The 27,996-nt window shown below is 42.0% G+C and overlaps 5 protein-coding genes across 11 annotated transcripts; 3 read left to right on the top strand and 2 right to left on the bottom strand.

Annotated features, from left to right (window-relative positions):
- Positions 1 to 663: 663 nt before the first annotated feature.
- Positions 664 to 5,360, bottom strand: LOC115131377 (uncharacterized). Its single transcript, XM_065020359.1, has 3 exons — positions 5,246 to 5,360; positions 4,476 to 4,537; positions 664 to 4,339 (listed from the first exon to the last, which is right to left on the bottom strand). The coding sequence occupies exons 2-3, from the start codon at positions 4,508 to 4,510 to the stop codon at positions 1,867 to 1,869; spliced, it is 2,508 nt and encodes an 835-aa protein (XP_064876431.1). The 5' UTR covers positions 4,511 to 4,537; positions 5,246 to 5,360; the 3' UTR covers positions 664 to 1,866.
- A 3,806-nt stretch (positions 5,361 to 9,166) lies between these two features.
- LOC115131375 (protein OSCP1-like) lies at positions 9,167 to 17,680 on the top strand. Of its 2 annotated transcripts, XM_029663064.2 has the most exons (11): positions 9,167 to 9,497; positions 10,265 to 10,294; positions 10,682 to 10,836; positions 13,912 to 14,079; positions 14,760 to 14,840; positions 14,977 to 15,080; positions 15,522 to 15,650; positions 15,764 to 15,818; positions 16,307 to 16,449; positions 16,594 to 16,654; positions 17,032 to 17,680. In XM_029663064.2, the coding sequence occupies exons 1-11, from the start codon at positions 9,386 to 9,388 to the stop codon at positions 17,167 to 17,169; spliced, it is 1,176 nt and encodes a 391-aa protein (XP_029518924.2). In that variant the 5' UTR covers positions 9,167 to 9,385; the 3' UTR covers positions 17,170 to 17,680. The 2 variants fall into 2 exon arrangements, with proteins under 2 accessions (XP_029518924.2, XP_029518925.2); XM_029663065.2 differs by lacking the exon at positions 10,265 to 10,294.
- LOC115131372 (glutathione S-transferase A-like) lies at positions 17,679 to 19,299 on the bottom strand. The gene has a single exon (XM_029663057.2). The coding sequence runs from the start codon at positions 19,206 to 19,208 to the stop codon at positions 18,519 to 18,521; it is 690 nt and encodes a 229-aa protein (XP_029518917.2). The 5' UTR covers positions 19,209 to 19,299; the 3' UTR covers positions 17,679 to 18,518.
- A 40-nt stretch (positions 19,300 to 19,339) lies between these two features.
- On the top strand, positions 19,340 to 21,099 carry lsm10 (LSM10, U7 small nuclear RNA associated). Of its 6 annotated transcripts, none has more exons than XM_029663062.2 (3): positions 19,340 to 19,420; positions 19,872 to 20,075; positions 20,327 to 21,099. In XM_029663062.2, exons 2-3 carry the CDS (start codon positions 19,908 to 19,910, stop codon positions 20,525 to 20,527), a joined length of 369 nt encoding a protein of 122 aa, XP_029518922.1. In that variant the 5' UTR covers positions 19,340 to 19,420; positions 19,872 to 19,907; the 3' UTR covers positions 20,528 to 21,099. The 6 variants fall into 6 exon arrangements, with proteins under 6 accessions (XP_029518922.1, XP_029518923.1, XP_029518920.1 ...); XM_029663060.2 differs by having other exon boundaries at positions 19,364 to 19,468; XM_029663059.2 differs by having other exon boundaries at positions 19,364 to 19,468; positions 19,852 to 20,075.
- Positions 21,100 to 23,277: 2,178 nt separating this feature from the next.
- Positions 23,278 to 27,839, top strand: LOC115131371 (protein eva-1 homolog B-like). The gene is made up of 4 exons (XM_029663056.2): positions 23,278 to 23,364; positions 23,537 to 23,923; positions 26,463 to 26,658; positions 27,157 to 27,839. The coding sequence occupies exons 3-4, from the start codon at positions 26,592 to 26,594 to the stop codon at positions 27,579 to 27,581; spliced, it is 492 nt and encodes a 163-aa protein (XP_029518916.1). The 5' UTR covers positions 23,278 to 23,364; positions 23,537 to 23,923; positions 26,463 to 26,591; the 3' UTR covers positions 27,582 to 27,839.
- Positions 27,840 to 27,996: the final 157 nt, after the last annotated feature.

Genomic DNA, 27,996 nt, shown 5'->3' with positions numbered 1-27,996 from the left:
TGTACACATCTGACCCACTGGGAACGTGATGAAAGAAGTTTAAAGCTGAAATAAATCATTCTCTCTACTATTATTCTGACATTTCACATTCTTAAAATAAAAAGTGGTGATCCTAACTGACATAAGACAGGGAATTTTTACTAGGATTAAATGTCAGGAATTGTGAAAAACTGAGTTTAAATGTATTTGGCTAAGATGTAACTTCCGACCTTAACTGTATATGACAAAACATTTAGTTTCACTGCTCTAATTACGTTGGTAGCCAGTTTATAATAGCAATAAGGCTCTTTGGGGGTTTGTGATACATGACCATTATACCACGGCTACAGGCTGTGTCCAGGCACTCTGCGTTGCGTAGTGCCCAATAATAGCCCTTAGCCATGGTATATTGGCCATATACAACACCTCCTTGGGCCGTATTGATTAAATATACTGCAGACAAGTATTATTTGCATGATTTAGCTTATTCATAATGAATTCATCATTAACGTTTTCTTCATTCATGTGACCAACCAATACTGGGTCATGCATGTGACATACCAATAGATCACGAGGCTTCTTCTCTCTAAGCTGAGACCTTGAAACTGAGATATCCCTTTCTCTAAACAAGGTTCTGGGTGTTGTCGTGGTAATTTTGTGTATTACTAAATGATTAGAGTTATAAACCACACACAAGTCAGAGTTATATTTAAACTTCATCTTTAATTATATGAGCTTCACCATAGCCATTTGACTCTCAGATCAATTCAGAGTCTATAAATGAATTCTGAGAGTCCCAACATAATGGCAACTGAGATCTTTTATAGCAAAGATACACCCCTCCCCTCTCAACTTACTTTGTGACAGTGTGACTGTTTGAGGTTGTGGGCAGGTGTATTTTATATTGATAACAAGTTCAAACAGGTGCCATTAATACAGGTAACAAGTGGAGGACAGAGGAGCCTCTTAAAGAAGAAGTTACAGGTCTGTGAGAGCCAGAAATCTTTCTTGTTTGTAGGTGACCAAATACTTATTTTCCACCATAATTTGCAAATAAATTCAGTAAAAATCCTACAATGTGATTTTCTGGATTTTTTTTCCTCATTTTGTCTGACATAGTTGTAGTGTACATATGATGAAAATTACAGGCCACTCTCATCTTTTTAAGTGGGAGAACTTGCACAATTGGTGGCTGACTAAATACTTTTTTGCCCCACTGTATGTAAACGCAGCCTTTGTATCTAACTATTTATGTTGACATTATACGTTGTTTTAGATATATTATTTGAAGCAGCTCTTCTACATACATAATAGAGAGATTTTTTTTAGAAAACATTTTAAACGGAAATGTTACATACATAAGAGGGTGTAAGTGATCCCCTTAGAGACTTGAAATCATTTACATGTCCAGATGAATCACCATCAAAACAAGCAGTAATATGCATTGTAACCTGTAGGTGTCACTGTGGGTTTAGATACAGGTTTCTGAAAGGCCCTATGCTATTTTATTAAACGTATTGATAGGAAAAAACTACCCTCAGACAGATCTCAGCACAGATGGGTTCATTTTAAAGTAACTATCAGATTTGTATATTTCAACTGCAACATGGAACAGTTGGTCTTTCCTAGTTAAACATGCAGTTGATATACAAAATACCACATAGTAGAGAATTGTTTTACTGTTTGAAGGGAGCATTTGATTTTGTATTTATTGTTGTAAGGTTTTAGATGGGATTCTTCTTTACTAAGGTTAATTTGACAATAATTGTGTTTTTTAATCACTTCAATGTTTCTCATTGCATCTCTTCTTCCTTGGTTATTCCAGTAAGGCTCTTTGGGCTACCCTGGGGGTTCAGGCCCAGGTTCTGCTGTTTCAGGTTCTGCTGGTTAAGCCTCTACTGGTTCGGCCTCTGCTGGTTCAGTGTCTACTGGTTCTGGCTCTGCTGGTTCAGGCTCTGCTGGCTCGTGCTCTACTGGTTCAGTCTCTGCTGGTTCAGGCTCTGCTGGCTCAGTCTCTGCTGGCTCTGGCTCTACTGGTTCAGGCTCTGCTGGTTCAGGCTCTTCTGCTGGTTCTTCTGCAAGTTGGGGCTCTGCTGGTTCAGCCTCTACTGGTTCAGGATCTACTGGTTCAGGCTCTGCTGGTTCAGCCTCTGCTGGCTCTACTGGTTCAGGATCTACTGGTTCAGGCTCTGCTGGCTCTACTGGTTCAGGCTCTGGCTCTACTGGTTCAGGCTCTGCGGGTTCAGGCTCTACTGGTTCAGCCTCTGCTGGCTCTGGCTCTGCTGGTTCAGGCTCTTCTAATGGCTGAACCTCTGCTGGTTCAGCCTCTGCTGGCTCTGGCTCTGCTGGTTCAGCCTCTGCTGGTTCAGGCTCTTCTGCTGGCTGAGGCTCTGCTGGTTCAGGTTCTGCTGGTTCAGCCTCTGCTGGCTCTGACTCTACTGGTTCAGGCTCTGCTGGTTCAGGCTCTTCTACTGGCTGAGTTTCTGCTGGTTCAGGCTCCGCTGGCTCGGGCTCTACTGGCCCAGGCCCTGCTGTTTCAGGCTGTGCCGGTTCAGGCTGTACTGGTTCAGGTTCTTCGGCTGGCTGAGGCTTTGCAGGTTCCTGCTCTAATGGTTCAGGCTGTTCTGGTTGTTCAGATGAACCATTTCCTGGATTTCTGTTTATCTCAATGATGTTATGGATGAGGTCTGGACTGGGGAAGTCCATGCTGATTACCCCCAAGCAGTCTGGTTTGTTAGAGCCTGTCTGTAGTTCAACTATGAGCTTATTGAGCTGACCATTAACCATTTTGGCCACAGTTTTAGGGCCTTTGAAAATGGCTGTGGCGGAGGAATCGGTCAGTGCCAATGCATGACCACAATTCTCTTCAGCTTCTTTCAGGTGTTTTGTGATCTTCTTCATCTTGTTTTCAATGTCTTTGAATGTGTCGTCGCCTGTGACAAAAGTGTCATGGTTAAGTGTTCCAACATTGAAATTGGTACTCTGCACGAAGATGATCTTCCCCTTTGCTTCTTGCATTTTAGGGACAAATGTCTTTGTCCATACTCTATCTTCAGAATTCTCAATCAATGTTTTGATACATTTTCCAGCTTTTTTCATGCTTATTCCTTGCAGTGTTACTCTCAAAAGCACAGACTCACTTCCATGTTTGTCCAAGAACTCCCATAGAATGTTCAGCACCTCATGGAACTTGGTGTGTACTAAATGCCCATCCATGACATCAAGGATGTTGTGGAACATACTGGCCTCTACACGTATATCAAAGTACCGCAATCCTGCTTTCAGCTGGTTCTCCAAGGTCCAAGCCTGACACTGTATAAGTGGTCCACCGTACAGAGTTAGGCTCTCGTGAGTTCCGGGGATAGTAACAGCTGAAAGGAGTTTGTCATCAGGTATAGACTCCATCCACTTTTCCTGATAAGAGTTTTCATTAAGTGTTGAGTCATCACTAAAACCTGTATGTTCAGGCTCTGCTGGTGCAGGCTCCACTGATTCAGGCTCTTCTGAGTGCTCAGATGAACCACTCCCTGGTTTTCCATTGACCTCAATGATGTTATGGATGAGGTCTGGACTGGGGAAGTCCATGCTGATTACCCCCAAGCAGTCTGATTTGTTAGAGCCTGTCTGTAGTTCAACTATGAGCTTATTGAGCTGACCATTAACCATTTTGGCCACAGTTTTAGGGCCTTTGAAAATGGCTGTGGCGGAGGAATCGGTCAGTGCCAATGCATGACCACAATTCTCTTCAGCTTCTTTCAGGTGTTTTGTGATCTTCTTCATCTTGTTTTCAATGTCTTTGAATGTGTCGTCGCCTGTGACAAAAGTGTCATGGTTAAGTGTTCCAACATTGAAATTGGTACTCTGCACGAAGATGATCTTCCCCCTTGCTTCTTGCATTTTGGGGACAAATATCTTTGTCCATACTCTATCTTCAGAATTCTCAATCAATGTTTTGATACATTTTCCAGCTTTTTTCATGCTTATTCCTTGCAGTGTCACTCTCAAAAGCACAGACTCACTTCCATGTTTGTCCAAGAACTCCCATAGAATGTTCAGCACCTCATGGAACTTGGTGTGTACTAAATGCCCATCCATGACATCAAGGATGTTGTGGAACATACTGGCTTCTACACGTATATCAAAGTACCGCAATCCTGCTTTCAGCTGGTTCTCCAAGGTCCAAGCCTGACACTGTGTAAGAGGTCCACCGTACAGAGTTAGGCTCTCGTGAGTTCCGGGGATAGTAACAGCTGAAAGGAGTTTGTCATCAGGTATAGACTCCATCCACTTTTCCTGATAAGAGTTTTCATTAAGTGTTGAGTCGTCACTAAAACCTGAACCACAAGCAGTTGTGAAAATCCTAGAAGGGAAGAGACATAACATCACATTTCTGTCAACCTATATTAACTAAATGATCATGTAATTTTGCTTTCTTTGAATAACTCCAGTACCGTGTGGCAAACGAGCCTAATGCAAGCAAATAACTCTTTACTTACAAAGAGAGAAGACGTAGGCATAGAGGGAAGCCCATGGTTGTAGTATTTCCAATGAAGCCAATCTGGGAATGAAAAGAGCGGATGCACTTGTCCTATGAACTGTATAGTAATGACACACACAAGACAAAAAGTGAACTTACAAAACTTTTAATAACAATATCCCATGTTAAAATCCAAGCTGTATCCTATTCAAAAGCTATGTTACAAATACTGCTCAGTAATTTTCAATCAGCCAATTAGTCCATGATATATACTGAGTGTACAAAACTTTAGGAACATCTTCCTAATATTGAGTTGCACACGCTTTTGCCCTCAGAACAGCCTCAATTCATCAGGACATGGACTACAAGGTGTCAAGTGTTCCACAGGGATCATGTTGACTCCAATGCTTCCCAAAGTTGTGTCAAGTTGAACCATTCTTGACACACATGGGAAACTGTTGAGCGTGAAAACCCCAGCAGCGTTGCAGTTCTTGACACACTCAAACCGGGGCGCCTGGCACCTACTACCTTACCCTGTTCAAAGGCACTTAAATATTTTGTCTTGCCCATTTACCTTGTGAATGGCACACATACATATTCCATTTCTCAATTGTCTCAGGTTAAAGAAGGATTTTTATTCCTTGTCTCCTACCCTTCATCTACATTGAATGAAGTGGATTTAACAGGTGACATCAACAAGGGAACATATCTTTCACCTGGATTACACCTAATGTTTTGTACACTCAGTGTATATATATTATAATTTTTTTGTCCATGATATTTTCTTACCTCTACAGGTGTTTAAGAGTCTTCTAATCCCCCAGTTTGTATCAAAGGATGACAATGATCCTGTTCGTGGAACTGTCTATTGGATAACTGACTGTAAGACTATTAGGACTACACCCACACTGCTCTGTGGCTCACAAATGTACATAAAAGATATTAGGAATTTGCATCTTTCACTGTACCTGTCCTGCCCTAAGTCACACACTAATACATCTCATGATACTGTATTGCAATAAGTTAATATCGATTCCAAGGAATGCATAAAAGATGACGATGAGAGAGTTGTGGGACAATATGGCCTTGGTATGGTTCCTTTTAGCAATACAGAAACATGATGAGTAGACACAAAATTAAACTGTAATGTTTGAGTACTGATCTCCCCTTTGATGATCATGGAAATACAGGCCAGTCATGAATGGGAGTATTTTCATATTGTAACACAGCCATCAGTGGTATGAAAGAAGCTATTCATTGCCATGTTTGATTTCAGGTTATACAACTTGTCAGGTAATTCTTATGACTCCTCAATAACAGGTACCAACCATGCTTGCATTGAACTTTTATTTTATATTTCGAATAGTCACTATTTATATGCAACAGTTTTTTTTAGGTTTGGCTTGATCATCCCCTATCAGATATGATGAGATGTCCTATCAAAAAAGTATCTCAGTGGACAAATTTGTTTCAAAGGGCATCAGTGGCGACCCGTCATTCAGGGCAGGTGGGGCACCTGTTTTTTGGGGGGAGGGGGCTTTCCTGTTTTGCATGTTATTTTGACATTAATACATGTCACATATCAGTTTGCAAATAATGTAAAAATATATATATCATTGAGTTAATAAAGCTGCATACAAACATGGTCTCTTTTTTGTTTTCTTGAGTAAGGGAGCTCCAAATTGCAGGTGTTTCAGCCTAGCTCAGTGCTTTCTGTGGTGGTGCGGCAAGCTAGCAGAAAATCCGGAGCGTTGGGCCGTGATTGGCTCAGTGTTCTGTCACTCATGGGTACACAAATGTCACTGCCAAGTCTAAGCGTAGACTTAGAAAATTCTAGCCACTTGGATGCTGCCACAGAGTTACATTACTTCTAATGTGGCCCATCCAAGAATGCTCAAGGATAAAATGATGTCAAATCACATTATCTACAGTAGCTTAGATTGGACTGATCATGTCAACATCATATTTTCAAAATCTTAGCTAGCAGTCATCATCATGAATCCAGTCGACAATCTACTGGCAAATCCTTTTTAATCCTTGTCATTTGAAGAAAAATAAGGAAGTGAAATTATTGGTAAAACGTATCGGTGCTCATCGGCCATTGGACATAAACATTACACAACAAGTGGGAAATTGCAAATTCAACAATGAGTGGTTTGGAAGGGATCAGTGGCTAACTGTGAGTTCAAGACAACTAGGAACTCGGGGGGAAAACGAGCTATGACTGGGAAAATACGTTTTGAACTTTCATCCAACTCAGAATTATAAATCGGGTACTTAGGCCTATCTCCAGAGCTACGGCCTGAAGACCACTGACGTCATCATGATTCTACCTTTTTTTATTTTTTGAGTTCCATGTTGTCTTGAAAGCACCATAAATCCAGAGAATGCCAGACTTTGATGACAAAGTTTGATAACAAAATTCGCCCACGAAGGACCTCCGCGCCACCTTCCTGTTCAAGTAAGTATAGCACAACAAGGTGAGTCCAAAAATGTCTTGTATGCTGCTGCATAAATGATGTGATATGCCAGAGAGATATGTATACTGTAGCTAAGAAAGTAATACTAAGTGTATGTTGTGTAGCAAGCTGTTAGTAGCCCATGTGCCTCACCACACAATCAACCTGATTGTAAGAGATGCTCTGAAGGGGATGAAGCCCACCGTGGACAAAGTGAAAGCAGCTGTGGAATACTTCCACAGGAGCACAGTAGGTGTTGAAAAACTAAAGTCTACACAACGCCAGATGGGGATGCCTAAGCTGAGGCCTAAACAAGACTGCACTACAAGGTGGAATTCAACATTTTATATGTTGAAGCGGTTTCTTGAGTCAAAGGATGCCATCATTTCTGCCCTGGCCATTGTCAATGCACCTGTTGATGCTCTGACCCAAGAGGAATGGGAGGTGGTGGAGGAGGTGTGCGAGTCCTGGAACCCTTTGAGCAGGTCACTGTGGAGATCAGTGGAGGGAGGTACAGTAAGCAGTTATTACTACATCATTATTTAATCTAGTATTATATATGTATATGAGCAGTAGATGAGAATGTAGTATCAGTAGACAAAAAAATGAACCTGAACTAATAAGTTACTATTCTCTCTTTTCAGCTATGTGACAGCCTCAAAAGTGATACTCCTGTGTAAGAGTCTGCAGCGAATCACAGCCAGCCGCCAGAGAGAAGCAAATGTAACCACAGGACAGAGTTGACACCCTATGTTCATCAATGGACAGAAAGTTCCAAAGAATGGAATATAATCACGTGCTATCAGAAACCGCTGCACTTGACCCCAGGTTTAAGAAGTTAGCCTTCAGTGATGCCAGAGCGAATGATGAGGCTCTTCAAAGAATAACCTCAGCAGCAGGGAGGGACAGCCCCAGCAGTCAGCTGACTCAGGCACCAGGGCAACAGGAAGAAGAGGGAGCAGATGGAGCAGAAGCACCAGCAGTAGTTCCACAAACGTCTGCTGTTTGGATGCTGTTTGACAAGAGAGCAACTGGGGATGCAGTACGAAGGAATCTCTCAGCAGATGCCATAACGGAGGCCCGATCCTATTTGGAGGAGCCCCAGATCCTCTGCGCTGGTGAAAGGCCTCTGTCTACCCACGGCTTACTAAAGTCATGACATGGAGACTCTGCATAGTGGCCACATCCGTTCCCTCTGAGATGGTCTTCTCGAAAACAGGACAAATAATTATTGAAAGAAGAAACTGTATCAGCCCCTCGAAAGTGAGGCAGCTTGCAATTCTGGATGCAAATCCCTCATAAAAGCAAAATATGGTCAGCATTGCTGTGTGCTGCTGGTTATAACATGGCAATAAAGAAGAGAGAGAAAAGAGGGAGCAGTTTACTGTTTTAACTGAGATGCTGCAGTTTTGCACATTGTTATTTATCTTTCTTTGATATGGTGCAATATTGTATTATTATGTTCAGATTGTATTAGTTTTGAATTGTTACATTTATATACACTTTGTTTATATACATTAAAAAAGTTATACTTTAAATGCACATGTGTAATAGCATCCTTCTTTTTTACATTTATTTCAATTTGTGGGATGCTGCAGTTTTGAAAATTGTTATTCATTTCCCTTTGATATGGTGCAATATTCTATTATGCTGTTCAGATTATATTCGTTTTGAATGGTTAGATATATATGCACTTCGTTTATATACTGTAACGACACGGTTTATAACCGTGGATATCGACTCAGCTGTTCGAGTATGCTTTTATGGCACAGTCGATAGCGCGCTGGACTTCGGGCTAGAAGATCGAAGGTTCAAGACCTGCTCCCTGCTTGTTTCATTACAATACATTAAAAAATTATACTTTAAAATGCAAATGTTTAATAGCATTACTTTTCATAACAAACCAATGCATTTTTAAATACATTTAGGTTAAGTAGAGTATGATTTAATTTAATAATTTAATTCGAATTGTTTTAACACCAATCATAGTCAAACTATCGCAAACTGTTTGACTTGGAAAAAAATATATATTTTTTTTTTGAAAGAGCCGTTTGGAAGCCAAAACAGTCGGCTCTTTTTGGTGAGCTGAGCCGAACGAGCCGGCTCACTGAAAAGAGCCGGAATGCCCATCACTACTGGAAAAAGAGAGGTTGGTTTATGATGTGGTTCAATTTGTCTGATTGGTTGTGTTCTGCTGTGCCACGTGACTTTGAGCGACTCAACTAGCCACCTGTCATGCGCAACTGTTGCACTTGTCCACTTTGTGATTGAAGAGCGGAGCAGAGGTTGAAGAACCCATCGACTAACTGTTACCTGGACTAGGCTAATTTTAACGGTCTATTTTTGACATTATGCATTTACTACAAGGTTAGCAGATAAAGGTAGTTATCCACAGTCTCAGTACAGCACTGTCCACCAATACAGCAAGTGAGCTAACTAGCTTGCTAGCTAAATCCTCTGGTTCTACAAGATGTCTATGAGAACACTTCCTCTAGTTTTTATTAACCTCGGCGGAGAAATGCTCTATATTCTGGACCAACGTCTTCAAACTCAGAATACCGCCGATGATAAGACACAGAAAGGTAGTCTGAAACTAGATTATCATAGCTAGCTACTGAAGGCATGTTAGCTGCGCACACAATAGGCTCCCAATTAATCCCAACCCTTTCTAATTAGCCTAACTAGTTAGATGACTAACCTCAGTCCCACATGAATAGGGGAAACCTATTCATCTGGGCCAGGGGTAGACAGCCCTGGTCCTGGAGTGCCACTTCATGTTTTGATTTAACCAACCTGGAAGACCAGGTGTTGAATTCAGACAATCATTGAACTGATCAATTAGCTCAGTTGGTCAGGTGTGGTGCCTAGTTGAAACTAAATCCTGCAGTACCTGCAGCACTCCAGGAACAGGGTTGCCTACCCCTGATCTGGGCAATTCTATGGTAACGGAGTGATGCTGACTCAGATTTTTTGCTAAAATGTATGTCAAACAAAAACCAATGATTGCAAAGTTAAACAAACAATAAAGCACTATGCACAATGACTACTGTTAACAATTTCAACAGAATATTTTACAAAAACACACTTGAAGAACAGTGTAGATGTAAAGTTTGGTAACATAATGACTTTTTGTTCTGTCATTTTGTTACCAAACTTTGCATCTGCACAGTTCAAGTTTTTTTTTAAGTCTCAGCATCACTCTGTTACTTTGCAAATCTTTAAATGTATGAGTTAATTGCAAGTATCTTTGGTGTAGTAGCAGTTTGAATTTAACCCCCCCCCCCCCTTAACATATTATATTTTTGGCCTCCTTAACATATTTATTTCCATAAACATGACTTTATTGCAGGTGTATGGTCAGATGACGACAGAAAAAGAGGTATTTTCCTAGCCAGTCACATCCCTCTCCCCATGTATCCTAGCTGTAGCCTGTATTCTGTACTACTGCACTATTAGTCAGTGTAGCCCTAGGTCCAATACATTAGTGAAAAATGGTACTGGTTCAGAAAGCTTGTTATACAAGACAGCACTGCAATTCTATGATGTTCAACAATCTTATATATTGGGCATGTGCTGAATTTATCAAATTAATTATTGCTGTCACATTTGCAACATTTTTGGATTCCTTTCTGTACCTCCATTTTATCACCTTTATTTTGTATCACCTAAAATGCATTCATAACCAAATTGACTTTTTTTTTACATTTTTGTTTTGTTCAAGTCCTTAATAAATGAACTGTTTCTGTCTGTCCCATCATGTCTATAGTTATGAATGACATCATAGCCACCATGTTCAGTAAGGCCTTTATGGAGGAACTGCTGAAGCCTCAGGACCTCTACAGTAATAGGGCTCTGAGAACAGTGCTAACACGACTAGCCCATGCCTCCATCATGAGGCTCAACCCCGCCAGCATGGATAGGGTAGGCAACATACAGTAGACTAGAAGTCCTAATTCAAATAATCCAAGTTTAGAAATTACTTGATAATTTAAAGCCTCCATGTAGTCTGTTTACTGTAAATCATCACTGTATGGCTAATAAATCACTTTATTTCATGAAAATAACTCAAAATATATTTTTTGCCAGTGAATTTACATACACAGCCCTGATTGGTGGATTGAATCAACTCTACCCCGCTTACCCCTTCAAAGTAGGAGGATACATATGCAGATTGGTCAGAATAATCAGATCAGATTGTGACGTCATGCTATGGGCCAAAAACTCCATCCCACCTGAGCAGACTGAAATTCTTTTCAAAAAGCTCTCGCACTAAAAGGCATTATCATAATTTTCACAATTTCAGAGTGTTACATCAACCTCATAGGGTGAAGAATAAAAAAATTAAAAAGGGAAAATACATTTTTGCACTGCCACTTTCAATCTGCCCCTTTTAAATCAGCTGTGTAGTGCTAGGGGAAAACTAAAGCTGTGTTCGAATACCCATACTAACATACTGTGTACTATACTTAATGAGTATATACTACATACTAGATTCGTTTATTTTAGTGTACTGTAAACGAACGGTATCATTTCAGTTGAGCGTACTAGAGCTTCGCCTGTCTACTGGAAGTTGATACTGTTGCTATGAAACCTCTTGCTAGCTTGTTAGCATAACAAATGACTAGCTAAACATATTATGATTTCGGTTGTGTTCGTAAATTCAATCCGGAGTGCCAGAGTGCACTCTGGGCATTCGTAAATCTATAGCGAATCTAGAACAGACTCTGTTCATAAATTCGGAACATTCAGGGAGCGCACACTGGAAGCTCTGGCCGAGGGTTGATCTGAGCGTTCAACGAAAGTCAAGCACCCAAGCTAACTGGCTAACATTGGCTTGCTTACTTCCAGACACAAATGAGACTGAGAACACCTCACTCTGACTATTTTACTCGCCCTAGCAGAGCTGGTTAGGCTGTTTTCATGTTGTCTAGAGCGTTGATGACTAACTGTGCTGCTGGCAACAATTTTTTTGCAGACGTTTACTGACACCGGCCATATTCAACGGGTGTTGAGTGTTCGTAAATTCATCAGTTATTCTGGGCGAGAGTGCTCTGAAATCGGAGTAGAATGATGTGAATAATCAAGTCAATAAACGTTGGGTAGTTAGTTAGATAGCAGATAGCTAATAATACTGCCTGGCAAGTTGGGCGTATTTGTAGCCAACTAACGTTAGGTAGCTAACATATCGGTACCTACTGCTGTAAAGCTATGCGGTTCGTAAGGATAGCGTAGCTAACAAATTATGTAACTTATTTGAAAAGTCATTACTTTTTTACATTGCTCAACATTTAACATTTTTCATAGTTGGTTAAAGCAATGAATTTGTATCCGCTTTTGTAGGACTTCGGCTGCATATTTTCTGCCATTTTCTTCAAATCTGAAAACGTGACGCCATGCCCATTTTTAGAAGAATTGCATTATGGGCCATAAAAGCACAGCAATACTGTCCACTGCATGTATACTTCGAATTTTGGCGAATTTAGTACGACATCCAGGAACTTTTGGCATACTAACTATATCCATACTATGACCAATAAGCATACTAAACTCAGCAAAAAAAGAAACGTCCTCTCACTGTCAACTGCGTTTATTTTCAGCAAACTTGACGTGTAAATATTTGTATGAATATAACAAGATTCAACAACTGAGACATAAACTGAACAAGTTCCACAGACATGGAATAATGTGTCCCTGATGAAGGCACCTGCAAGTTCTCTGACATTTCTGGAGGGAATGGCCCTAGCCCTCACCCTCCGATCCAACAGGTCCCAGATGTGCTCATTGGGATTGCGATCCGGGCTCTTCGCTGGCCATGGCTGAACACTGACATTCCTGTCTTGCAGGAAATCACGCACAGAACGAGCAGTAAGGCTGGTGGCATTGTCATGCTAGAGGGTCATGTCAGGATAAGCCTGCAGGAAGGGTACCACATGAGGGAGGAGGATGTCTTCCCAGTAACGCGCAGCATTGAGATTGCCTGCAATGACAACAAGCTCAGTCCGATGATGCTGTGACACACCGCCCCAAACCGTCACCCCTGGTGAGACAAAACCGCGACTCGTCAGTGAAGAGCACTTTTGCCAGTCCTGTCTGGCCCAGCGACGATGGGTTTGTGCCCATAGGCAATGTTGTTGCCGGTGATGTCTGGTGAGGACCTGCCTTAAGCCCCCAGTCCAGCCTCTCTCAGCCTATTGCGGACAGTCTGAGCACTGATGGGGGGATTGTGTGTTCCTGGTGTAACTCAGGCAGTTGTTGTTGCCATCCCGTACCTGTCCCGCAGGTGTGATGTTTGGATGTACTGATCCTGTGCAGGTGTTGTTACATGTGGTCTGCCACTGCGAGGACAATCAGCTGTCCGTCCTGTCTCCCTGTAGCGCTGTCTTAGTCGTCTCACAGTACGGACATTGCAATTTATTGCCCTGGCCACATCTGCAGTCCTCATGCCTCCTTGCAGCATGCTTAAGGCACGTTCACGCAGATGAGCAGGGACCCTGGGCATCTTTCTTTTGGTGTTTTTCAGAGTCAGTAGAAAGGCCTCTTTAGTGTCCTAAGTTTTCAGAACTGTGACATTAATTGCCTACCATCTGTAAGCTATAGTGTCTTGACGACTGTTCCACAGGTGCATGTTCATTAATTGTTTATGGTTCATTGAACAAGCATGGGAAACAGTGTTTAAACCCTTTACAATGAAGATCTGTGAAGTTAATTGGATTTTTTCTAATTATCTTTGAAAGACAGGGTCCTGAAAAAGGAATGTTTCTTTTTTTGCTGGGTTTATATACTCAATTCACGTCACTAATAGTGAGGTTAGTATGAGTATTCGAACACAGCTTAAATGTGAAACACTGCGGCCTATCCCTTTTACTCTCGACCACTAGGCCCGTCAACAGGCCCCTTTCAAATATGAGTAGATTAGAAAATACTGGTCATGCCATCTTATATGGCATTCAACGTACCGTAATTTGTGTTTTCTTTTGTCTGCTGTTTTCTGTATAGCTTTATGAATTGATGGTGATGGCTTTCAAATACCAACTCCTGCTGTGTCCACGTCCCAGAGACCTGCTGATTATTTCATACAATCACATAGACGCCATCCGGGAGTTTGTGAGAGACACCCCCAGTGTTCTCAACCAAGTGGACGAGACACACCGTAAGATCATTGAGGTACGGACCTGTCACTGGCACTCTATTCCCTATATAGTGCACTACTTTTGATGAGGGCCCATATGGCATTTTTTTTTTTTACAAAAAAGTATCATGTTCGAGTGATCTGTGTACATGCTCGCAACAAAAAGCCCTGTAGCAGAGAGCTATACACTGATGTCAGGACCTTGACAAACTTAGCACTGAGTAAGTGTTGACAATGACAACACAAGATTGATGGCTATAGCTATACTCAACAAGTATATTATTCCTCTGGCTTATTCTATCTAGCTCTGTTTGTGATATTTTACCTTGCCTCTCAAGCTTGCTAGGTAATCAATCTTCTGACACCTGTGATGATGTAGACAATAGTGTTTCCTAATTTACATGAGCTGCATCTGGAGTCAGATGTGATCTTATTTACTTCTATGTAAACAAAACGGCTTCTGATTCGGAACTGCACACATAACTTTTCATGACATGATTGGGAAATGGGTTTATAGGACTCTGGTCAAAAGTAGTGCAATTTTGTAAGGAATTGGGTGCTATTTGGGACGCAACCTGATTCATTGTGACAGATTACATGCATGCTTTACCTAAACTACAAAAATATGGCCTTAATTTGCTGTCTCGCCCACATCCTGCTTGTAATGCCAAGCTAAGTCTGATGTACCCTTTTCTACTCTTCCTGTTTGTTAAAGGTGTATACACCCTTGTCTGATGGGGAATTTCAACTCCTCCGACAAACGCTTCTCATATTTCTTCAAGACATGCATGTCAGGGTAAGTCCCTTTTTATCTTTATCGGCTGTTGAAAACTAAATGTTTCTGTATAAAAAAAATGTAATCAATACAAAAAAATAGGATTTGGACCGATACTGCTGTTGACAAAAACAAATATGAATGTTGTCTCTGACAGGTATCACTTTTCCTCAAGGATAAAGTGCAGAATCCCAATGGACGCTTTGCTCTCTCGACCACAGGCCCAGTGCCCCATGGGACAGAAGTCCCAGGGTTAATCAGGTAATCTACTTGGCAGTAGCCAATGTGGAGTCGCCAGAAAACGCTAAGATCTGGTTTTCAGGGATATAATATTTTCAACCTAACTTCCATTTCCCCTGAAAAAAACTGAAGTGGGAACTTCGCTCAGGCATCTTTCTATACCTGCTACGTTAGGTTAACTTGGCAGTAACGCAACGGAGGTGTTAAACATATTTGAACCGCTAGTTAGCGGATCAACTACCTGGTCTCCATGAGTAGTGACTGAGAGGTCATATAGATATTCATTGTAAAGGCCAAGAGGAATTGTATTGACGGTCATGCATTGCATGCTACAGTTAGTGGAAGTATTTTGCTAGTCTGTTCCTTTTTTTACTAGTTCCCTTTTAGATGCGTTACAACCTGAAGACATCAATGTAACCAATCTGAATTCAGGGTTTCATCTCTGACTTCCTGTTATCACAGGATGTTTAGTAGCAATGGGAAGGAGTGGAAGAGATGGGAGTTCCCCACTGGAGGCAGTTACACCAGCTCCATCCGAGTGGGCTCCTTTGAGCGGTTTGGAGATAGAGTCACCCGAATTGGGACAAATATGTAAGTAACTACCTACTGCACCTGGCATGGAGGCTCGACCATTAAACATCAGAGTCGGAAATCTATATTAGCTGTTTGTTTTAAATCGATATGTATCTGTTGAATTCTAACAGGTACAGTGTGACTCAACCAGAAGAAACTCACACATCCAAGAACTACTCTCAAAAGGTAGAACTCTGAACACACTTCATTCCACTTAAAGTGCCCTCATTTTTGTATCATGCATCTCAACGTAGGGGTGCTGATTTAGGATCAGTTTTGCCTTTTAGATTACATTGAATAAGACTACATGGACAGGTAGGACCTGATCCTAGCACTCCTACTCTGAGAGACTTGATCCATAAACCCCAGGTGTGCATGCTTACAAGCACAGTAAAGACTGCCCTCTTGAGGCACTAGCACTTACTGTACATTTGAGTCATTTAGCAGACACTGTTATCCAGAGCAACTTGCATTAATTTTTTCTACTTTTTCATAATGGTCCAACATGGAAATTGAACCCACAACCTTAGCGTTGCAAGCGCCATGCTCTACCAGCTGATCCACATGGGGGGCAGTAAACCCAAGTAACCCAATCTGCAACCGAAATGGCACCCTATTCCCTATATAGTGCCATTTGGGATGCATACCCACTATATATACTTATTGTTCCACAGGCGAACTCTGAACCCAACCCCCTGGCCAAAGAGGAGCTGAACCTGCTGGCTCAACTGCTGGGTGGAATGAAGGTTCAGAACCGAAACACTGAAACAGGGTTCCGGGTCAACCTCTTTGCCACAGACCAAGAGGAAGAGGAGGCGTGAGTTCTCTTTCACTACTAGTGCCTTAGTTCTTTGTTTAACAGTGATTGTGATGCACATTGCAGCATCTTGATCATCTATAATTTGGTTTGATCAGAGCAAGTAATTGGTATGTGTGAAGGAATGATCTTTGTCTTCTACAGTGGAGCATCAGGAGGGAATGGGGATCAGTCATTCCAAGTGATTAATATTCAAGCAACACAGGTATGATGGTATTGAGTGATTTCATAGCAATTACACACCGAATGCGACCTGCCGTTCATCTGGCGTTTGTTCGCCGCAGTGTGTTTTAGGGACCGTCTGACTGCTGACATTTTCAAGCGTTTCTACATGTAGATCGGTTTGCAAATTACGGCTGGTACTCTGTTCAGAGGTGCTAAGTACTCTCGGCAGGCAACCTAGCATCAGACTGACAAACCAAAGATCACCATATCATTGGTGTGTATTCCTGCTCAGCTCTCTTTTACAATCTCCACTAAAACCCCTTTAAGCTCAACAGCATATCTGTATCAAGCAACAATTGTAGTTCATTATTGTACTGATTATGCATCAAATGAAGTGTTTTCCCCCCCCCCTCTCAGGACGTGCAAGTCAACACAGAACTGGCTCGGATCGCGGGAGAGTTTACCGGGGAGCCTGAACAGACTGAATCGCCAGAGGGACCAAGCAACAAGGGGGATGACCTGCTGGCCATGATGGATGAACTTATTGAACTATAATGTTGATTATGATGAGGTTTTGGTGGGTAGAGCTGTAAAATCAGTATTGTAGTTTGGGCAAGATGCCTATTGTAGTTTGGGTGCTTAATGTTACTGTGGTTATCCACTATACTGGAGCTGGTCAATCAATGCTTACATACACAAACTCAACATTACCTCTTAGGCCCGTTTGTTGGACAAAAGTTGAATCACGTATTACTTTATATCTTTTCATCCCTCTGGTGGTGCTATTTTGGTTTGTAGATTACATCTTAAAACGAGTGCAGAAAGTGAAGTATAAGACTGTAAAAATAAATGAAAAGTATTGTAGATATGAATAGCTGTTATGTTGTATATTTGTAATGTTGATGATTCTATGTATGAAGAAAATCTTGTGTATATAGAGAATATTTATATATAGTATGTATGAGTTTTATTTTTGTATTCGGTGGCACTTCATATTTTGGTAAATGATCTACCAGTCATTGAATATAAGAAGCAGTTGTCTTCAATAAACCAACACTCAAGCATCTTTTTCCACATTTGTATTTTTGTAGATTTGCACAGATCATGTTATTTTCTGAAGGATCCTCAGATCGCCAGCAGGGGGAGTAGTAACAACATGCCAGCAGAGCCATGTATTTCTAAAAACATGTTTTCTTGTTAAGTCATGTTCTTACAAACATAGATGGTGTTACAGTACAAAACAGCCTTTGTTTGTTACAAAAACAAATGTGTAAATCCACAAAAAAAAGCAACTTTTCTGTTTCATGAGGTGTGCAACCAAGGGAAACTACACTACATAACTAAAAGTATGTGGACACCTGCTTGACGAACATCTCATTCCAAAATTATGGGCATTCATAAGGAGTTGGTCCCCTCTCTTTGCTGCTATAACAGCCTCCACTCTTCTGGGAAGGACTTCCACTAGATGTTGGAACATTGTTGCGGGGATGTTGCTTCCATTCAGCCACAGGAGTAAGGTCGGGCACTGATGTGGGCGATTAGGCTTGGCTTGCAGTTGGTGTTCCAATTCATCCTAAAGTTGTTCAATGGGGTTGAGGTCAGGACTCTGCGAGATGGTGAAGCGTGATTCATCACACCAGAGAACGAGTTTTCACTGCTTCCGAGTCCAATGGCGGCGAGCTTTACACCACTCCAGTCGACGGTTGGCATTGTGCATAGTGATCTTAGGCTTGTGTGCGGCTGCTCAGCCATGGAAACCTATTTCATGAAGCTCGATTTTATACACCTGTCAGCCGAATCCACTAACTTGAAGGGGTGTCCACATACTTGTGTATATATAGTGTACATAGATTTTAAATGCCTATAATACTTTAAATAATGTGTTCCTTTAGTAGGAGTGAGTCTCAGAGCTCTTTGAGAAAGTCACCCCACTGAGGTTTTTCCTGGTCTTCTAGCCAGTGTGGGGGCCAGGTAGTTTTGACACTTGGTCTGTCCTTCATCATAGAGTAGTATGCTCTCAGTTTGGGGTAACTCTCTGCTGACAGCCCAGAGCGGAAGGAGTAGGCAATGGTGGGGAAGACAAGGACATCAGCCAACGAGAAGGCTTTTCCTGCCAGGTAAGAGCCTGCCTCCATCTTCTGAAAGTATCCCTCCCACAGTTGAATTTCAATTGCAAGGTTATCTTTGTTCCTCTTGATAGCAGAGTCATGTCTCTCTCCCCGAGGGACATAATATTCATAGTAGACCACATCACTAAGTTTCTCGTAGAAGGTTTGGCCTTCAAACATGCGTTGGTACATCAGGGCCTGTTTGGCTAGACCCTCAGGGATCATCTGGGTCCCCTGGGACCTGAACTGGTTTTCCAAATACATGCATGCTCCATAGGACTCGTTCACTATGCAGTCCCCGTGTTTGAATGTAGGGAGCTGTGCCCGGGGGTTGAGGTCCATGACTATTGTAGATTTGTGCTCTTCTTTATCGAAGTCCAACAGCGTCTGGTTGTATCCCTGCAACATTTTCTCCTCCAGAGCGATCATAACCCGCCAGCACGGAACCGAGAAGGTGCACCAGAGAAGTGTGATGTTATTGGCCATGATTGTAGACACCGCGGAGAAAAAGGCGAGGAGTAGTCGACTTGGTAGTGTTGTTCAAGACGTTGGCAAGTTTCCAAATACATGGGCCCTGCGTGGCAGTTGGTGGTGACGTAGACGACACAGTTGTGAAACGTCATCAAACTGCTCCGGCGGTTTACTTTCATCCTCAAGTTTGCTCCGTTGACATGATTAGCTACGAAGTTCTTCTCTAAGTACACTTAACCTCGGTTTCTCCTGAATATAAACGAATCAACCAAAATGTACGCTCGCTTCTTAGCTTTGTGTAAAGTCAGTGTTATCCAGCTTCTGTTGTAACTCTAGTCCATCGCGCTACTACAACGAATTATCTAGCTTTGTCGCCTTCCATTGATCCTTTAGGAGATTCTTTCTCTATGTTTAGTGACTTGACTTATATATACTTTAGTAACCCACCAAAGTAAAGATGTTGTGCTGTACCGTGAGAACGTATTTATTTGTGCGCACGGTGTCGCGTTTTTCCAAAATAGTAGCTCTGGTCCATGCGTCAGATGGGAATGCAGATCCAAAGCGTGAATTATAATAATAATAATATATGATAGGTCTACCCATAATGCCGTTTTTGCAAGAAACGAATCAATAACAAGTCTTTACATTTTATACACAGACCCTTTCCTCCCTCCATAGTCTTCCCTGGCTGTATCCTCAACCTAAGCAGGACCAATGGAGGTGTCCCATTCGATCAGGGAGCGCACCATAGCAGAGAACAGCCTAGTGATCCTTCTCCAGGGGCTTCAGGGGGAGGTGACCACCGTGGACCTGAGGGATGAAAGCACGGCGAGGGGGCGTGTGGTCAACGTGGACGCCTTCATGAACGTGCGTCTGGAGGAGGTGATTTTTGGGTTGATTTTTGGGTAAAACAGATTTTTAGAAACAATAATGTTAAAGTACAAATAACTCCAGAGGATGACACAAGTGTTAAATACACGTTTTTCCAATGTTCACTCAATGTTCACAATTAGATTTGATGTGTTTATTTATTCTATGTGGATGCAGCAGCACATTCTTTAATTATCCAAGACGATTTTCCCCTTTGGTGACAATAAAGTATATCCTAATCCTTCCAATGTGGTCGACCACAGGTGCTGTATCGGGACCGCCGCGGACGGCTCAGTCAGCTGGCCGATCTGTTTATCACGGCCAGGAACGTGCGCTACGTCCACATTCCCGACCACGTGGACATCATGGAGACCATACAGACCCAGCTGACCAGGATCAGACGCGTTCGTAACTTTGCCAGTGATAAAGGCGGCAGGAAGGAGTATCAAAAGAAAAAGAACTGAACTTGGAAGGGTGGAGGACGTTGGCCCCAAGGGGCTGACCTTTTCTGACCTGAGTTTCAGCTCCTTGTCACTCATGGTCATCCCAAACGTGTGGCTTGACAATGAGCAATGGAGTTGGCAAGAGCACAAACAGATCTGGGACCAGGCTATACTGAATTGATAAAATAATTGAACTCGAAGAGTGGTATTCTCATCCACCAGTTGGCTTTCTCTCTGTCTATGTGGTTGGCTAGCAATTGAACCAGGGGACGAGGTTAGAAGGGTGGAGGTTGTGTTGCCCCAAGGAGCCTTCCATCACCGCTCATTTCAAATTGTGCAATTTCTCCTTGTTTCATTAATGAAATTGTGACTCCAGAACAGAAGAATATGAATTTGAATTGATTCTCACAAGTTACATGTGTCATCCTTGAGTCTTTATGTTCATAATGCTACATTTAACATTATAACTCACAGAGGGTGACAGGTTCTCCTCTAATCCAAGGAAAGAAAACAACTAAAGTTTAAGAATGTCAATAGTTGGCATTGTAAAGACTTTTCTTTGGTAAATAAAGACTATTCTTTTGGATGCTTAAGTGTTTTTGATTCTCATTTTGCTCCATCTCTTGTTGAAATACTTTGAATAAGAAATCATTGCATTTTCAGAAAACAAAACTAATTGAGTAATTCCAAGCCATGTCGTCTTAAGTGCTGTTTGGTAAGATGACAAGATGTGTGATTGCTATATTTTGTTGGTTAGATTGTCCTTTTGTCTTGGGGAAAACTGTTTTTGATATAGGCACAATGCAATTTGGTTTATTGTGAATCAATCAATCAGATGTATTTATAAAGCCCTTTTTAAACCAGCAGATGTCACAGTGCTATACAGAAACCCAGCCTAAAATCCCAAACAGCAAGCATTTCAGATGTAAAAGCACGCCATGTAGGTTACGCCTATGTATACCATTATTTCATTACATATACCTTTCGTCCCTTCCTTGAAGTGATCACAGACGGTTGATCCTGTCAGCTATGTATTGGAGTCCTTGCTTTCACCTGTCCAACTGTGTTAGATCTGTACTTATGAATTCAAGGAAGCAAGGAAATGTTTTAATTGTATAGCATTTGAACAGGAACCAATACATACAGTACACTACAGTGAGGGTGTGTTTGTGTGGGGGCAGTGTTTTCTCTACTGGACATGAACATGGCTGTGACCCAAATGGCACCCTATTCCCTATGTATTGCACTGAAGTGCAATATCCCTATGAGCTCTGGTGAAAAGTAGTGCACTATAAAGGGAATAGGGTGAAATTTGGGATGCAAACATGGCCAGGAGCCTCGGCTAGGATAGACCACAATGCCCATCTGTCTGAGGAACCAGCTCTCTGTCTCCCTCCCTACCCACAGGCCAGCCAGGGAAAATATTACTTATGATCAATATCAGTCTGGATGAGGGAAAAAAAACAGGGCTGTTTCCAAACTTTAGCTCTCCCAAACAGAACCCACTCATAAAAGCCTTTTGGTTCACTCTTGAATTTGATTGATGGACTGGCAGTCACGGAACCAGGATGGAACTTCTTGGGGCCAATGGCTTAGAGAAACTAAGAGGAAGAAAGAAGTGTTTCCCTTGGAAATGGCTATCCTAAATGTTCCGATGGTGTTTGGGATTTAGAGGAATTTCTAAATGGGTATGTTATTTCTTAGCAGTGTCAGGAAGAGGACAGGTCTGACATAACACGTGTTGCCTGGAGAAGAAGATTAACGCTTGAGTTCAGATAGAGTTTCACCATTACCAGTCAGTTACATGTATAGAGTGTACTACAAAGGGGAGGAGTTGAATTCACCTGGGGTCAATATGTCCCTACAGAATGTAGTACATAGGGAAAGGGAAAGGGGGATACCTAGTCAGTTCAACTGAATACAACTGAAATGTGTCTGAATCAGAGAGGTGGGGGGCTGCCATAATCGACATCCACGCGTCTTCAGCGCCCAGGTAACAGTGGGTTAACTGCCTTGCTCTGACAGAATGACATATTTTTACCTTGGTCAGCTCGGGGATTCGATCCGGCAACCTTTCGGTTACCTGCCCAATCCATTTCTACCACTAGATAAAGAATGTAGTTACACCACTGGATCTCAGGAATTTCCCTATGCCGTTCCATTATTGTTAGTCGGGGACCTGTGGTCTGAGCTGTGGTATGATTTTGGTTTTGAACCTTCTTTTAAAAAAACAAATGTTTTCTCTAAGACCAACCTTGAGAAACCTCTCAGTGACAACAACCACATAACTGTTTTGAAAGCCACTGGACTGACTGCCACATCAACACTGTTTAGCTCAGAACAGTTTTTTACAGAGGAATTCAAAATAAACATTTTGGTTGTGAAAGCCCCTTGGAATAATAAGAAACAATGGTTGTTTGCCTCATCAATCTGAAATATGTGGACAAACCACTATGGTTTACACAACAAACACAAAGAACCACATAAAAAACTTGTATGACTTTTATGGGTGTGTGAAACAGTTTATTTAAACCTTGCTAGGGACATATTAATCCCTAAAACCATGTGCCTGTCTTAAATGGCATCCTATACCCTACACAGTGCACTACTTTTGACCAGGACCCATAGGGCTTGTCAAAAGTAGTTCCCTATATAGGGAATAGGGTGCCATTTGGAATGTAACCCCTGAGATCACAACACAAAAAGTTGAATTAATCCCCAGTCAGTCCCTCCTTCCTGGGTTAACGCTGAACAGAGCTTCCTCACTGTGGCATGGCCTAGAGCTGGAGATAGCCCACACACACAGAGGCCAAGTTAACAGGACACTGACTACAGCACAAGTATACCTCAGACTGAGTGTAAGTATGTATGTATGAAGATCTGTGGAATGCAACTAATGTTGTTTGGGGATTTTTGGTAAATGCTAATCAAGCTAATTTCTCTCTGTGTTTTTTGGAAAATGCTAATCAAGCTCATCTCTTGCTCTCCTCTCTCTCTTTCTTTTCTCTCTCAACACCTCCCTTTTGACAGCCTCTCTTGGCCCAGGTTTGGCCAGTCCTCCCTCTGAGTAGAGGCAGTGGTGGTGGAGCACAGCTGATGTTGAGGAGAGAGGCAGCATGTGTGAAGGCTGTTCTCTAACGGACTATATTCAGCTTTACAGAGAGGCCAGGTCAAGCACCCCTGAGCCTTGGATCTTTCCTCATCTTAACCAGCAGTATAACAGCCCGATGGGACTAACTGCTCCTACTCCTCTACGCCTCTGAGATCCTCTGTGTTCTCCTCCACTTTTTTTCACAGCCTGTGGCAGTATTTGCTTTCCACAGAGATGGACAGCTGCTCAGCCTAGACTTAGAATCATTGTTGGATCTGTGGATTAACTGTGAAGCCACAAATTCAACTGACTTTATCAAGATTAAGGTGAGTGAGTGGTTTCAGTTCACTTGTGTTGTTGAATGGTGTTGTCACTATTTCTGTATGTAGGACCGACTGTTGATGTCCTCACAAGTGATAAGGATGTATTCACTTGCCTTTTTACATGTTATGTTTTCTATGGAAGAGACTGATTTCCTAACAATTTAGGAAAACACTTTGAGTTTACCTAAAAAAGTGATCCTGTACTCTGGAAGTAACATGACATGGAGGTTTAATAGAGACTGTTATTAACTCTTATTCATGTCTGTACTTCATAATGCCACATCTAGAAAACTCTTTATAGGCACTGTAGCAGTAACAGAAGCAGAGACCCAAAATGCCTCTACATCCTCACTTAAACATGATCAGAGCAGTCTGTCTCCCAGCCTGCCACACATGTATGTTGTTAAAGACCATATGTGCTTTTGGCAGTTTTGTTGTCTCTATGTTTTTTTGTATTATGACAACAACAGTATCCATTTAAGTTACTGTGTTGTTGGATAATATCTGTTTTAAGGCACCAGTGACAAGAATAATACTTACGGGAAAATCTACGGCAACAGAGTGATATTGAGATTTTAACAGAATGAAGGTTTGTGCTTTTGATGCCGTCATTCTGTTACCAAACTTTGCATCTCCACTGTTCTTCAAGTAAACGTGTTTTTGTAAAATTCTGTGGAAATTGTTAAAAGTTGTCCTTGTACATAGTTGTATGGTTTGTTTAACTTTGCAGTCATTGGTTTTTGTTTGGCAAACATTTTCAAGTGAAACATCTGAGTCTGTGTTACCGTAGAATTTCCCTTAGGTATTCAAAGGTTTAAAATGTCATCGTTTGAATCTGATTGATTTATCCAAGCAGGAAATGTGTAGGGCTGAAGGCAGAGGGTTTAATGAGGTATGTAAACACGCACGTCTACAGTTAATTTCAGGAGTTATTGAACGTGTCTGGTAGGTGTTAATGCTGTCTGTCTTAGAATTTGTTGACCAGAACTGTGTAACTTAAAGAGCCAACACCAGTTACCGCCGGTATGTAGCATGCAGATATTTTGAGACTGAGAGAAACTTTTATGACGGTAACATTTCTTGTTTGTTGTGATAAAGTTGTATGGTTGTTTGTGATAAAACTGCTTGGAGTGCATTGGTATACATGGCTATTCAAAGAGAGGGAGGGAGGGGAAGGAGAATGCACAGGGAGGAGAATGTGCTTGAAAGGGATTATATTTTGAGATGCCAAGAAGTAGACTATAAACACACAAAAAAGTACAGAAATGTGTCTGGTGCATTTTTTAAATGAAGAGAGCTTTTGTGCCTCTTTTAAAAAAAGAGCCTTCCTAACCTTGATCCGTTTCAATCTGCCTGACTCATGGTGATGAAACACCATCCTGGTCATTTGTAGGATTTGGGAAATTAAAATCGAGGCCAAGCAAGGCCTAATTAAATGAAAATATTGTTTGTCTTTAAATGAACTGCAAACAAAATTACTCACAGCACTTGTCATTAAAGCCTGAAAAAAAAACTGAGGATGAAGTTGGTGAGCTATTTCCTTCCAAAAGTCAAATCAATTATCTAGCCAAGAGAACTATAAGCAGAGAACCCCTGATGGGGCAAGGCGGCAAGTCCCAAGTCTCATCTCCCATGAGTCTGTGGGCCAACAAAGCAGCAATGCTGCCAATTGCGGCCACCATTTAATTGGCTAAATGTACTTTGAGAGTGAACAGGGTCAGGGTCTGCTGCCAAGAGTCGGTGGGATAAAGATCAGGGTGGGAAAACACAGGGTCCTGATGGGCCTGATGATAGCTGGCATGATTTTAAACTCCGAGAGGAAAGACGCAGCGAAAGAGCAACAGTCTGCCAGTGCCTCAGCTGTTGTTGAATTGCATGCAGGCAATGAGGGAGGGAGCAATCAGTCAGCAGTCATTGGATTTCATCAACACTTTGTTGTCCTATTCCCTCCCCCAATCCCCAGATTCACTCTCAACCTCTGTAACACTGTATAGTGTTATTTGTCTTTTAGATCTCTCCTTCCCTTTCACGTTGGCTCCTCCTCGAGGTGAGACTCCACACAGACAGACTGTTAAGCATGCATGTGAACCACGTGTTTCTGTGGGAAAAGTGAACCCCCCACTCTGAGCACACAGGAAAGGAATAGCAGGGACACTGCTATGGAAATACCAGAAATACGAAGTAATTAGTGGTTAAGCAAGCACACTGACTGACTCTGTGTTTATGGTGTCCTCTGTGGGGCACTAGGGACGTACTACCAGGAACACAATGTGTACATCCCAGTGACCTCTGACACCTCATTGAATTGTAGTGAGGATGGTTGGGTGGAGGCATTCTGTTACACTCTCTTCTAAGCCTTATGAGACTCCTAAGGACCAGAGAATGAGCTCAGACAGTTAGACACTGAGTGCTGGCTGTCCAAAATGACAGTCCGTTCCTCTCATTGGAAATGACACTGGCGTCATAGTAGAAGAGGAAATGTTGATTGTTTCCTGTTTGTGGGGGCAGTTCTGACAGTATGTTAATTATTTTTGACCTACAGGTCCTTGTATTGGAGACAGGTCCGGAATTGACACTATAGAGACCTAGAGATGTGATGACCAGAGAAGTCGTCAAAACAGAAGAACTCGTAATATTGTTGGTGGATGGTGTCAACCAAACATAGGTCAAAATGGAACCAATTAGAAAAGACATGGAGCTGCTAAGTAACAGCATGGCGAGCTATGCTCACATCAAAGGTGAGACATCCGTGTTTGTTATTCTTATAATTCTAGGATAAAGCAACCATTTATTCATTCTGATGCTTTAAGAAAGCTTTCCGAAAGATCTGTAACCTCTGAGTAGAACCACAATCCTTTCCAGGGACTTGTGTGTTCTGTTAGCTTTGGCTTGACACCCCTGTACCGGGAAAGTGTCTGCATGCTTGACCTCTCAAATATTGTGTAAAGTTCCTAATTTCCTGCACTCATATTACAGCCAAAGGAAAGTGGCTTATACAGTAAGATCAGTCAGGGGCCCTTTGTGAAGAGATTTGCCAAGAACTGATACCAAACAAGGCATTGTTAAAGTCAATTCACATGCTGTTGTATTTAGTTTAAAGAAATGAAGAATTGACTGAACCCCTGGCAATGTAGCTGATAGCATCAAAACCAACCTGATCTTGCAAGCACACACAATCTGTTTTCACAAGGCTATGTAAGTGAGTGATCTAAACTGTTTTTCCTAAACCCATCTAGCCAACCCAGAGAGCTTGGCTTTGTACTTCATGATGGGTGTGTGTTTTGGCCTGCTCCTGGCCCTGTGCCTCCTGGTCACCGGCATAGCCTGTAGCACACATCGTGGTCGCACCAAGAACACTCCCCACTCCCTAGAGAGGAGACAACTGAAGTCTAGTGAAGAAGATGAGGAACAGGAGAAAGTGGATGTGGAAGAAGGGGAGGAGGTTGAGATCCCTAAATTAACTACGATGCCTATGAGCAACCTCAGCAGCCAATCAAATGGTACTTTGAGGAGCGTGAACGTGTTTGCGTCGGCAGATGAGATGGAGAGGGCGAGGCAACTGGAGGAGAGGGAACGCATCATCAGAGAAATCTGGAGAAACGGGCAGCCTGATATAATGGCCACTGGGACAGGGACCATCGGACGGGTACACTACCTCTAAAGGACCTAAAGTGACTCAATGACCTACTAACATTTTATTAACCCTGAACTTTATATACTTCAGACAAGAGACTGTAGTGGACTTTACTGGGCAAGCACAGATTCACCTTCATCTTTTCATTCAATGTGTATTTTCAACGTTTTTCATTAATGTATGACCATGGCAAATGTGTTGCACAATACAATGTACGCTTTATGTTTATACTTCAATGAGTATCCATATACATTTTTTATTTTGGTAATAAAAAGTAGAATTTCATGACCACTGGACATTCACACATTGATTTACAATGCAGATAGCTTAGAGAAACCACCAATATCACTGTCTTATGTCTGTTAACATTTGCTTATTGACTTACATGGTTGTTAGGCCCCAAGCTCCAACCCTCCATGTTAATCTTAGCCGGCTACAAGTC

Source organism: Oncorhynchus nerka, linkage group LG7 (assembly GCF_034236695.1).
Source record: "Oncorhynchus nerka isolate Pitt River linkage group LG7, Oner_Uvic_2.0, whole genome shotgun sequence".
NCBI classification, from domain to species: Eukaryota; Metazoa; Chordata; class Actinopteri; order Salmoniformes; family Salmonidae; genus Oncorhynchus; species Oncorhynchus nerka.
This window is presented reverse-complemented; position numbering and strand designations above follow the sequence as displayed.